Source organism: Neolamprologus brichardi, chromosome 6 (genome assembly GCF_056152115.1).
Source record: "Neolamprologus brichardi isolate AB-2024 chromosome 6, ASM5615211v1, whole genome shotgun sequence".
Lineage (NCBI taxonomy): Eukaryota > Metazoa > Chordata > Actinopteri > Cichliformes > Cichlidae > Neolamprologus > Neolamprologus brichardi.
This window is the reverse complement of record NC_142109.1, coordinates 4,032,502-4,046,070: the sequence shown is the minus strand read 5'-3', so window position 1 is coordinate 4,046,070 and position 13,569 is coordinate 4,032,502. Positions and strand designations below refer to the sequence as shown.

Here is a 13,569-nt window from a genome sequence, read left to right as displayed (position 1 = left end):
GCCTTCTCAGTCACGACTCACACAGCACAAGCACACACTCTCCCAGAAACCAATAGAGGAGATAAAAAGTGAGAAAGAAAGAGAGTGACAGTAGTAACACTAAAAATTGAAACTAAACTAAAAGTCTGAAGCCTTATTTGTGTACCCCAGATGCTGCACTGTGTGTTACATGAGTTAATATTGCATTGTTGGATGAGCTGGATTTATTAAAGCCAAAAATACTGGCCACTGCACAGTGAAGGTAACCACCATAATGTTAGAACAACTTACTAGTTATCTTTCCTGCAAAATTTCAATATTGGCCTGGCATTGATTAGCACTGAAGAAAAAGTGAAGAAAATGATGTAAAATGGACAGGGTTCATCTTCTGGGCACCATGAGAGACACTTCTAGACATTTAGTAGTTTATATGGTTTACTGTATTTACATTTTGTGTATGTATAGTGATATACATGCTTTATTTTAGACAAGAATATGAATATTCTTCATCCCTCATTTATCGTGGGAGTTATGTTCCAAAAATAACCCGCGACAGGTGAAATCTGCGAAGTAGCCAACTTTATTTTTACAATTATTATAGATGTTTTAACCTCCTAAGACCCGAACTCTTCCACAGTATGCATTTTTAATTTCCCTTTGATATTTGGGCATATTGGGGCCCGATAAATGTAAAAACAGAGAATTACCAGATTTTTTTTTTTACCTTATTTTTGTTTTTAAGAAAAATATTTGTTTAAAATTGTGATAGAACAGTAGCCGTATAATGTCCTTGTAAGTGGATATCAGGCCCTTGTAGAGAAAATTTATTATTTTGGTCTAAATAACACAAAATGTGATGTCCACATATGTGGACGCCAGGTCCTAGGAGGTTAAGGCTGTAAAATCCCTCACTACACACTTTATACACTTTTCTCAGACATGCATCGACATTTTCACACTTCACCCGCGGTTGCCTTTGATGGTGCAAAACGTTTTGTCGACATTGTTGTGTTTGTTGGGAAGAAAACTTACAAACACACAGTGCAGCACTTCAGAGTCACACTGCTAGCGATCGAAGATTTATGTAAATTTGACAAGCTGGATGCATTCTGCACTGTACAGGAGACACGGCACGAGATTGATTGACAGTGGTCTACAGCCAATCAGGATGCAGAACACAATGCGCTGTAAAAAAAAGACCCTGCCCCAAGTGGAGGAGTTTAAGTATCTCGGGGTCTTGATGATGGGAGAAGGGAGCGGGAGATCGACAGACGGATTGGTGCAGCGGCTGCGGTGATGCTGTACCGGTCTGTTGTGGTGAAGAGAGAGCCGAGTGTAAAAGCGAAGCTCTCAATTTACCGGTCGATCTACGCCCTTACCCTCACCTATGGTCACGAGCTGTGGGTAGTGACCGAAAGAACGAGATTGCGGATACAAGTGGCGGAAATGGGTTTCCTCCGACGGGTGGCAAGCCTCTGCCTTAGAGATAGGGTGAGAAGTTCGGCCATTCGGGAGGGGCTCAGAGTAGAGCCGCTGCTCCTCCACATCGAAAGGAGCTAGTTGAGGTGGTTCGGGCATCTGACAAGGATGCCCCCTGGGTGCCTCCTGGGCAAGGTTTTCCGGGCATGTCCCACCGGGAGGAGGCCCCGGGGCAGACCCAGGACACGCTGGAGAGATTATATCTCTCGGCTGGCCTGGGAACACCGTGGTGTTCCCCCGGATAAGCTGGATGAGGTGGCTGGGGAAAGGAAGGTCTGGGCTTCTCTGCTTGGGCTGCTGACCCGCAACCCGGCCTCGGATAAGCAGAAGAAGATGGATGGATGGATAATATTCAATATGCATCTATATTCTTAAATATCAATATTCACAGAATAGGACATTTAATCTTAGTTCATCTAAGACCAGTCAGATCAGCCTGGAGGCTGCTTAATGACTACCTGGCAACTATCAGTTGCTAGGGAAAAATTAGTATTCCCCAACTGGCTGGTCAGTGGTTGTAGGTGGCTTTTAGCGGTTGGGGAAATCAGTCACAAAGAGGTGCATGGTGCAGTGTTAAACACTGTAAAACCTTGTAGATCCTCTTGTAGATCTGATGTTATTTTTGATCACAGACATGTGACTTCTTTGATATCTCACTGGCATCTTTGTTTGTCCCGATATCAGCAATGGTAGTACCAGGCCTCAGTCACACCTAGGCCTAGAAACCAGGTGGTGACCAGTAGCTAGAGAAAATGGAAATTCAAGACTTTGCTGCGGTGTATTACTCATGATTCAATGACAAATTTACGTGTTTTGCAATAAATAAGACAGTGGTCAGAGCTCCTGAGGCAGCACTGCTACACTGTACAAAAGGGAAGACCACATATTAACCCTCAAATGGCACAGATATAGCGTTCACACATAGGAAGACTACAGAAGGTTGATTTCAGAGTAAAATATACATAGTGGCTTGAAGTATGATTACACTTGGCAACATAGGCCAAGCATAGTAATTGTGCGTAATTGTGTGTGTCTACATACAGTGTCTATGTGTGTGTATGCACCATAAGCTACAAGCAGAGTGTGTTATATAGGCTGTGGCGAGTGATTGATCGTAGGGAGCAGGGAAAAGCAGGTTACTGCAGCGCTTACACACACACATTCATTCCCTCTCTCAGCGCGCTCCTCTTGGCATTTCTCATTTCCCTCTCTCTTTCTCCCCCCTCCCCCCTTGTTCCATCTCCATCTTTGACTTCCCTCCTCCTCCCATTCCTCTTCCAAACCTCTCTCTCATTCTCCATACATCACTTTCACTGCCGCTGTCCCCCCAGCCATCACTTTTCCTTGCTTCCTGTGGTCTCCCTCCTCTTGCTCTAAACTCTTCTCTGCTCTCCATCCTTCTCACGCCTTCTTTAACAGCCAAGCCCATCTTGTATTCTTTTTCTGTCCTGTTATCCAGAGCCCAGGGGAATAGAGAAACAATGTCACGTGTCTTCTACTTCCACCTCCTCCTCCTTTTTCCCTCCCTCTGCTCTCTAGCTGCAGTAGTACTCTACTGCTACTCTGGCAAGGGGCTTCATTGCTCTCAGAGGGCTCACTTTGCTTCTCTCGCTCTACCCATATCTACATCTATCCATTTACTGCATCTATCCATCCATCCACGCAGAATGCTGCAGGACGTGTTGAATTTCAGTGACTGCAGTTTAAAGCTGTATTTAAAGTTGCATGTAAACATGGCAGCTATGAAGCACTAACCGTTGGTTCTGTTATGATGTGAGATGGCACTTGGATGTAAAAAGCCAATATGTGCATACTCAGCTAATGATTTTAATTTTAAAGTAAAACCCTTCTTTGATTAATCGGAGACATCTGAATGTGTCAGCTTCATGTCTGAATGGGCAGGCTCATTTATGTATCACTTTCAACACAACACAATTCTGAATGTATGCAATCACATTAAAAGATAGGCAGGCACAAGGTTGCTCATGTTTTCCCTGGATCTCAAATTGCTCATTTCACTAACGAGACAACAATTCAAAGTAATCCAAAACAAACCAAAAAAATCACTTTCTTTTACATTGTGTTCTTCCCCACCCAATTAGTGCTACAACTTTACAATTATTAAAATATTTAGCCTCTTAGCATATTAAAAGGTGTTATAAAAGGGCAAAAATGTTTTCACAAATTACTGAAGCTACTGATGTCACCTGCGATCAGGTTGTAATTTGTGAAAACCAAATAAAAAAAACCCCTAAATAACAGTTTGACCAGGCTTGAAACTTAACCTAAATATTTATCATGACGGCTTTGGCTGCAAGGTGATTGATACCTGTTGCAGTGGTAATTTCTGAACCAAATGGTAGACATCGGAGGTGAAGGGAGCCATCAAGCTGAAGGAGTCCTATCAGCTTGGGACTTACAGGTTCTGACAGGTCAAGCAGAGTGTGGGTATGGCAGTAGCTGAAGTAAAAACACGTGTGGGAGGGCACTGAGACCACAGAACAAGAGAATCTAGCAAACTGTCAGGTGACTCTGGTGGAAGGAGCAAGGATCTCCACAATTCTCCACAAAATTCTGCTTTAGTAGAGGAAGCAGACTCTGGGGACGACTGGCACGACCCATCCATCACTTGGGTTGAGGTCACTGAGGTATTTCAACAACCCTTTGGTGGTTGGGGTGGATGAGGTTTCCCCTGAATTCTTTAAAGTTATGGATGTTGTAGAGCTGTCTTGGTTGACACACCTCAGCAACATAACATTGAAATGGCGCCTTTGGACTGGCAGACTGGGGTGGTGTTTCCGATCTATATTGCTGGCCATAGTAAGACTCAGTTCTGGTGGGTGTTGGACTTTGCCAGGGTTGTCTGATTTTTGCAGATAACATAATTCTGTTGGCTTCATCAGATGGTGGCTTTCAGCTTACACCGGAGTGCTTTGCAGCCAAGTGTGAAGCAGCAGGAACGAGAATCTGTCCGAGGCCATCATCCCCAGCTGGAAAATGTGGAGTCCCCCACTCCGGGTCAGGGATGAGTTGCTGTTGCTGACCAAAGGGGAGGACTCCATGTATCTCAGAGTCTTGTTCAAAAATTGGGGGATTGACAGTTGGATTAGTGCAGCATCTGGAATGATGCTGACACTGTACCAGTCTGTCATGGTGAAGAGAGAGCTGATCATATAAGGAAAGCTGGTGATTTACCTGTCGATCTGTCGATGTCCCTTACCTACGGTCACATGGTTTGGGTAATGACCAAAAGAATACTATTGTGGATAAATCAAGAGAAATTTGTTTTCTCTGAAGGCTGGAGGTTGGCTGGACTCAGTCTTAGCGATACGATGAGACGTTCAGTTATTAGGAAGGAACTCAGAGTAGAGCTGCTACTCCCTGCACATCAAAAGGAGACAGTTGAGGTGGTTCGAACATCTGATTAGGATGCCACCAAGGTGCCTACTGGGTTAGGGGTTCTGGGTATGGCCTATTAGGAGGATACCCTGGGGCAGACTCCGGACATGCTGGAGAGAATCCCAGGTGGCTGGGGAGAGGGAGGTCTGGGCTTCTCTGCTTAGCCTGCTGCCTGGATGAGCAGTATCAAATGGATGGAAGGATAAATCCTTATCACACTAACAAAATTATCTATTTTAGTGACAGACCTCTGTGAAGGGTTCATCTGTGCAAATCTTGCACGAAACACTGAACAGGGAAGGAAGCAACCCCTAGTCCATATACTGTGACAAACAGCAAGCTTTTGGAATTTGACAAAAACAAAACAACTACACAAAGTAAATAATTAGACTGTATCGTAAAATGACTCCTGCCTTTTACTGTTTTTTAGATCATCCCAGAGAAAAAGTTCTAACTTGTGACTCATGCTTTAAATGAAAGTTACCAGGGTGGTTGCTCTTCTCTAACGCTTCGCCATCAGTGGCAAAGCCAATAAGCCATCAATACAGTACAGTACTACTGAAATGCTCTTCATATAAGGCTTAGCAGAAAGTAGCAGCCCTACATGATGTCCATCTTTTACGTATCACCTTCATGGGAAAATAACTGACTGATGATGACTCAGTAATTATATTTCTAGAATTTTGATGGTGCTGTAAAATATGAACATTTGTTGTTTTCTTTCAATCATCTAGCTGCAATTTCCATGGTGGGACAATCTATTGGTGCTCAGTGGCATAATGAAAAGTTAGGTATGGCTCAAGGTAGCTCCCATTTGCCATTTGAGCTTAACTATCAAAGGAAAGTCAGTGAAAGTCCATTTGTGATGTTATTGTTGTTCACACTCTAGAAAAAATCACTTGGGGAGAAATTTATCTCCACCAGGGGTAAAAATAATTCAGCAGAGGCAAGAACATGTAGACTGCCCCCCAGCAAATCACACTGAGTGTATTCCCAGTCCAAAACCATTTAATTATTTTTTTCGGGGAATACAGTTGAAGAACAACCTGTTGTGCTGCTCATCAGTAGGTGAATCCACTACGCTGTAAATCCCCTGTGTTAATCCAGCATATCTATAATACCCCTTAAACCCGATAAATTCTATAATTTTCCTTGCTGCTCTTTTGGAATTCTCTTTTTTTCCTCTAAGAAAAGAAAATTTTAGGGAACCCATCAGATGGGACCTGTATTTCCATTCCCGTACAAACCCAGAGACCTCTAATACGGTTCTCTACAGCAGGACAGTTTGGTTGTGATCTGCCAAAGATAAACAAAAGAAACTACAGTATGCTACTTTCTGAAAAAGTGTTGCATTGTGCGTGGCTTGTCATCAGTCCTCTGGAGACACTATGTGGTAGCAGAGGTGATAAAAACATCACTACATGTGAACACACCTTACTTGAGGACTGGCTGCGATTTATGCTTGCCTGTTTAGCTCCCATGGCATCAGTTAACATCTTGTAAAGCTGAGTGACATGATGATGGGGGTAAAGCGGAAGGGCTAACAACACTACCTCAAGCAGTAAAAGGCCACCAGTTTAAAGCTCTAGTTAAATCCAGCTGGGATTTTCTCTACTTCTTGTTTTAGCTTCAGCAGCTAGCGCTTTCAGCTAACTAAATAGAGATGGAATAGCAGAAGAAAAGAGAAAGAAGGATGCAGAAAACTATGCTACCACTCTGTTGGCTATTGCCATAACAACAAACCAGCTCCCCCATCTCTTGCAGAAGTGACATTTCACTTTGCCCTGGTTGCTGCTCCCTGCAGGGACGCTCTGATCCAGCCTGTGTACGTGTATGTGTGTATGTGTCCTCATTAAAGGAAGAGTGACTGAGGAGGAGTGGCCCTGATCACAAACACACACACACACCTTGTCAAACCAGACCTCTGCTGAGTCTGTGCGAGTGTGTTTGAGATTAGAAAAGACACAAAGTCAAGCTACTTGATGCAAACACACAAAATTATTGATGATGTGTTGTCTGTAATATTGTTACACTATCACTGAAATAAGTGTGTGTATGTATATGCGTATCTGTTATTTGCCTATTTCTCCTCTCTACATCTTGTTATCATCTGTACCCCCACCCACCCACTTTTAGGCAGCCATATTTAGATCACACAGCAACCACACGGCTACTCATGCCACCTGCCGGCATACATGTAAAGACAATGCAGCTGGGTTGGAGACATGACAATATGAGCAGGGCTATGTTCACTGGCATTTCAATGATATACTGCTGCAGGAGCAGAGATTCTCACATGTTACAGTCAGTAAAGATGAGATGTTACATAAGAAACTACTGTGATTGGTGTTTCCTGTTTGAACATCTATTCCCATACCAGCACTGATCCAGTGGTTTTTGTTTTGTTGTTTTATTTAGAAGACTGCAGTGAGTCCAGCACACCTCAAGTGCCAGTATAAATGGTTAATGGGAGTGTGTTGATGTCACAGATTGAGGGAGTACTAACCACCACATTAGTTGTAACTGTGGCTTTAGACACATCCTGTTTCATTGTGGTAAACTTCTGTTGTTTAATTTCCCACCTTTGTCTGCTCAACAATCTATGATTTCACTTTGTTAACTCCTTCTGTACTTATACCCCTCATTACTTAGTCTGATAGTCTCTTTACCAGCTCCTGCTCTACCTTGTTCAAAGTGTGTCTCCTTGTGCCTCGCCTTGTGTTTTTGTCATCCGTGGTTAAGAGCCAGTATTCAGGCTTCTTTACTCTTGGATATTTATGATGTCATAGAATATCACAAATATGGTCATCTCAGGCACTGAGCTCTGGCTAACAAGGTCCACCCACACATGTCTGAATCTTTTTTGGGGGGAGGGGCATCAAATCAGAAGAAAGTTTCTTTAAGGGAATTGGGGAAAAAGCTAAAACATCTTGTTGTGGAGAGAAGATGAACTGAAGGGCTGCTCGAAGACCCATTATAAAATCAAATAGTTTTCTTTTGAACCATAAACTATAAACCATACAGAATGACTCCATTCATAGAGCCCAAGAATAACAATATGGAGCTAGAGGTAAGTGTGACGGACCCTCTTTGATATCTTTTGTTTGCTTCCATTTGTGTCCCCTATTAAACATGCATACCATTGCAGGACACAAAAATACGCAGTCATATGAACAGCTTACAATTAAGTCATAGTCAGGTAGTAAGCTGGCATGTCATTGGTTCTAGTTCTCCTTGAGTTTGACTATCCATAAAAAAACAATGCATTTTTTATGTGGACTCCAATGGAGTTAAATGAGCTGCTCACAGCTTCCTTTTGCAGAAACCTGTCTAGGTCCAGACCTTTGACATATTCCATCTGACTGGGCGGACTGATTCATGAAACTCCAGTTTGTCAGCTGAGGAACAACCTGTCCATTGACCGCTGCAGAAGGATCAATGACTAGTCAGTCAGCGCCATGGATATGACTAAAGCAATTATCTAATGATGCACGACTGTTTATTCTGGCACTCCTGAGGAATGGCTACAATACATAAATGGAAAAACGTGGTGAACCTTAAGAGATTTAAGAGCATATATTGGTCTCTAGTGATTGATTTGGGAAAATCGAATTCCTGCCCGAATGAAATCAGTTAGAGCAGAGGAGTGTCAGACTCAAGATGGAAGCTGAATGTAACAACCTGGAAATTCAGTTATAACGCCTGGCAGAGACAATATTTCAACATTTTCTGTCCTAACTGTAAATCTAGCCTCGGCCATCAGGTTAGAAAATGAAGAGAAATTGGCTGACACTAGTGTCGTTATGTGGACCCACTGCTGTTTTTTTAAAGCTGAAATGTTTATGTTTGTGATAAATGCCCAAGCAGAAATTAAACTGAAAGGAAAATTACAGCAGGACAAATGTCCACTTTAGGCTAATTACAGATGTATGAATCCCCACACAAATATCCCAAATTATTCACTCCAGAGGAACAAATTTTAACAAAGCCTCACCATGCGATTACCCCACCAAACTTGGAACTCGAGTGAAATGGGTAGCCATGGAAACACAGCCTACACATTTCAGTGTCCAAAAGCATGTACACATTAGGAACCACTTATACAAACACAAACAGGCACAAACACAGACAAGAAAATAAAACCTAATCTTAACCCCACTTAGAAGAACATCGCTAAAATAAACTAAAACGAGAGCTGTGGACTCACCCGGTGAGGACAACTACAAAGTCCATGACGTTCCAGCCGTTCCTCAGGTAGGAGCCCTTATGTAACGCAAAACCGAGAGCCAGGATCTTTATTCCAGACTCGAAACAGAAGATGGCTATGAAGTAGGGCTCTGTCTCCTCCTGCAGGGGAGAGGAAAAGGATGGAAAGGGAAAAAATGGGAGAAGGAATATAAAAAATGAAGTTATGGGTAGTTATGTGAGTAGAAACACAAAGAGAAAGGAAGAGCAGATAGAAAAGTGAAATGTAAGAGAGAAAAAGAAAAAGGGTCAAGGAGATTTTTTTCTTTAGGGTTTTTGTTTTTAATGGCAGCCTAAAAATTCTTTACACAAATCGGGCATAACATTATCCCTACTGTTAGGTAAAGTGAATAACAGAGATTATCTCTTCATCATGCCATCTGTTAGTGGTGGGATATATCAGGAAGTAAGTGAACATGTGGTCCCCAAAATTGAGGAGAGCTTAGAAACAGGAAAATGGGCAAGCATAAGGATTTGAGCCAGTTTGAAAAGGGCCAAACTGTGATGGCTAGACTGGGTTAGAGCGTCTCCAAAACTGTAGCTCTTGCGGGGTGCTCCTGCTCTGCAGTGGTCAGTAAGTCCAAGGAAGGAACAGTGGTGAACCAGCAACAGGCTCGTGGGTGGCCGAGACTCATTGATGCATGTGGGAAGTGAAGGCCAGTGTTGTTAGATACAACAGATTAGCTACTGTAGCTCAAATTGCCCCAAAAAGTGAATGCCGGTCCTGACAGTACGGTGTCAGAATACACAGAGCATCACAGTTTGTTGTGTAAGGGGCTGCATATGCAGACACCTATCCACTGATGAAAGCACCACCAAAGATTAGAACTGGGCCACAGAGCAATGGAAGAAGGTGGCCTGGTCTGATTAATCATTTTGTCTTTCAAATCACATGGATGGCCGGGTGTGTGTTGCTTACCTGGTAAGATGTCAAGCCAGCAGAGGCTGCTGTGCATGCTGGGCCCTGTCATCCATATGGACGTTACTTTGACACATACCACCTACCTAAGCATTGTTGCAAACCATGTACACCTTTTCATGGAAAAGATATTCCCTGATAGCTGTGGCCTCGTTCAACAGGACAATGCACCAAAAATGCTTCAGGAATGGTTTGAGGAGCGTAACAACGAGTTTGAGGTATTGACTTGGCCTCCAAATTCGCTAGATCTAAATTCCTGGGATGTGCTGGACAAAGAAGTCTGATCCATGGAGGCCCCTTCTCGCATCTTAAAGGACTTAACATATCTGTTGCTAGGATCTTGGTGCAGATACCACAGCACAGCTTCAAGGGTCATGTGGAGTCCATGCCTTGATGGGTCAGGGCTGCTTTGGCAGCAAAAGGGACCAAAACAATATTAGGCAGGAAGTCATAATGTTATACTTAATCGGTGTAAACCTATGAAGTGCTGAGAACAATATCAGTCAACATGGTTAGAAACCAATTTGCTCCAAAGTTCAATTCACAGGCCTGATCACATCAGAAAAAATGATGTGATAAAAATGATGAGAACGTACTGTTTTTCTTTTCTTTTTTTAGCCTGTGTGAGTGAGCTCTGCATATTTGGTATCAGTGTGTCCAGTGTACCTCAACGGTCTCCATGTGTATGTACTTCCATCTGTGCGCACACTGAATATGTATGCATATGTTGCACATGTACATGAACCACATTTAAATGTGTGTGTATGTGTGTGTGTGTAAAATGTGTGTTACCAGTCGTTCGGACAGAGGCGTCTTGTCTCCATCGGGAAGGTGCTGTTCCAGAGCCAGGACGATGCAGTTTGCAATGATGGTGGTGAGAATCATCCATTCAAACGGAGTACAGCTGGAGTTAAAGCCAATAGCACCAGGAAGAAGCATGTGCCTCATATACAGTACACAACACTGCAACCATTCACACCACAAAGATCCAGCCACCGACACTTGCAAACATTTTTACAATGGATTTGAAAAGAAGTCCAGCCTGCCAGGTGACATTTTTCTTTCTGTTGCTCTGAATGTCTGTTTACATATTCACTATTCTTTGTAATGTCACACAGCCAAGGAAATGTAAATCTGCATATCTCAGTGCTGTATTGGAACAAGTAAAACAAGTAGAACTCTTTGGTCCTGCAATGTTCTTAAATACTACAACAGAAGATGTAGTATTTAAGAACATTTAGAAATAAATATAAAGATGGGAGCAATAATTCAAATGAATAAAGACTAATAACAAGAACAGCAATGACAATAAAAGGGGAGATGGCACTCAAGACAGTTTAAAACATTATGATAAATAAAGTAGAAATACAAATATATAGAATTTTGCTACATATCATATAGAAGGCAGGGCTTCTCTTCAGTGTAGCTTTTCCCCTTTGTTTGTGTCCATTTTTATGTCTGTTACCATTTCTGTAAAGCACCGTGTGACTCATCTGCTTGTTTACCGTCTTTGTAAATACACTTAACTGGACATGAACTTCAGTTAATGTTGATTTTACCATGCCTTTATACGTGCCACTGCAGCGCATTACGCTGTTATTATAGTATTTATTGTACTTAAACTTTATTTAAACAAGACAACCCTAGTGCGACCACCATGAACTTTACCTTCAACAACCTTTAATTTTACCGAACAGCAATGAACGCGAGACAACAACAATAAAAAAAGCCAAATAATGTTGCTATGCCTCGAGAATACTGCAGTACTTCCGTGTACGATTCTCGATATTCCATTTTCAAACTCAGACCCATCAGTTTGCCGAAAGAGAAAACCAATAAAGCCCGAGGGGAGATTGATTTGCTTTGTCAGCACACCACGTTGCACAGTTTTGTTTCTGCAGAAGAAAACGCCAGAGAAACAGTGACTGACGTTATGAAATTCAAACCGAAAATGGTCACTTTATTACAGCAGTACATGAGAGTTAAATTCCAACTCCCACCACAACACACACACACACACACACACACACAGCCTGACTCACAAAGGTTGCCTGGTGGGGCAGCCAGCTTTTCACAGTGCTCCATCCAGTCAAGTGTGTTTGAATGGGTTGCGCTTTGCGTGTGTGTGTGTGTGTGTGTGTGTCCATGCCTGAGTAATGGCTGCTGGAGGGGCTAAGATGACTGGATACATCTAGACAGATCAAGCCTGTGCCTAATTGTCCAGTCATTATCCTGTTAGCTTGCATGTGTGTGTCTGTCTCTCTGTGCGCGCGCTAGTATGCGCCCATTGTCGTGTTTACCAGATGCAACATTGACACTGACACTATGGCCTGCAGGACAGCCTCTGTGCATCAGTGTGTGAGTGTGTGTGTGTGTGTGAAGGATAAGAGGCGAACGGCTGACGTGAGAGGATGAGACAGGTCGGTCTACGGAGTACACACTAACAAGACGGCACTGAACTCCACGGCACATGCTGGCTGGCTGACACAACACACACACCTATACTTGTGAAAGGTGCAGCGGTAAGAGGCAGACTACAATTTCCAAAGTTGAATCTTATTACTGGTGAAAAAGTGCTTTAGCCAGATGTTCAGTTATTTAGCCACTGGTTAGCTGTGGTAGTAGTGGTAGGTAGTACACCTGATGAACTGGTATGCTGGCTGTACTTTAAATAAAGCTATATTGGTCAAAGACAAAAGACCCACTATGGCTCTTTAAGGGGTTCACACCTATTATATTATTAGCCTCCGGGAGCGCTATTGAGCAGTAGAGGAGCTGCATTCTTCTTGGTCGTAGTTCTAATTATATGATGCAAAAATCAAAACAATATCACCAGCAATAGTCCACAAATCTCTCTCTTCTACATGGAAAACATCATGTGAGTAGTCAATTTAATAATAGTCCACTGGCCAAATTACAGCGGAGAATGGCAGCGCTACTGGAAAGACAGATGGAGAATGTAGAGACGAATTCAGATTCTTCCACCAAAGTTTTTTTTGTGTGTGTGTGTGGCAGTATAAACCATCTCAGTACAGATCATCCTTTCAACTGTCACAAACCTAGACACTTGTTAAATAGGTTTAGCCACTTTTCATTTAACTTTACCTGATCTTAGGCCTAGAAAACCAAAACGTATGGATGGTATCCTACTGCTTTGCAACATTTTGCTCCCCTGTCACAGGAACACTGCGCTTACACTCTGTGTTTCTTTGCTGTGCTTGGTGCGCCATGTGAGAGACCACTTTTGCCACTATATCACAAAGGAGAGGCCAGTATCTAATGCAGAAACAGTTCTGCTCACAGGTGTTGAAGCAAAAAAGAGTCGCAGAGTTGGAGCGTGATGTTAAAACCAGACGATGTCCAGATGTACCCACAGATTCTGTCTGCCATGATGTCCTAACCACTCAAATGACTACTCTGGTTATTAAAGGTGCTGAAGGCAGAACTGTTTCCATATCTGTAGACAAGAGCTTTTTGTTGATCTAAGTGCAGGATTTACAGCACTTCACAGTGTGTAAGTGTTTTTACATGGTTACTTCATATTTAAG

General features: G+C 42.7%; 1 protein-coding gene across 9 annotated transcripts in view; it reads right to left on the bottom strand.

The window, feature by feature from the left end:
• The window catches only part of cacna1ab (calcium voltage-gated channel subunit alpha1 Ab), a 113,384-nt gene extending 102,368 nt beyond the window's left edge, over positions 1-11,016 (bottom strand). For 5 of the 9 annotated variants that reach the window (XM_087841507.1, XM_087841513.1, XM_087841514.1 and 2 more), the window contains exons 1-2: positions 10,814-11,015; positions 9,065-9,204 (exon numbers count right to left, since the gene is read on the bottom strand). In XM_087841507.1, the coding sequence (XP_087697633.1) occupies positions 9,065-9,204; positions 10,814-10,969 (296 nt within the window). In that variant the 5' untranslated portion in view covers positions 10,970-11,015. Of the gene's footprint in view, positions 1-9,064; positions 9,205-10,813 lie in introns of all 9 variants that reach the window. The other 4 variants (XM_087841512.1, XM_087841508.1, XM_087841511.1 and 1 more) reach the window with 1 other exon arrangement.
• Positions 11,017-13,569: the final 2,553 nt, after the last annotated feature.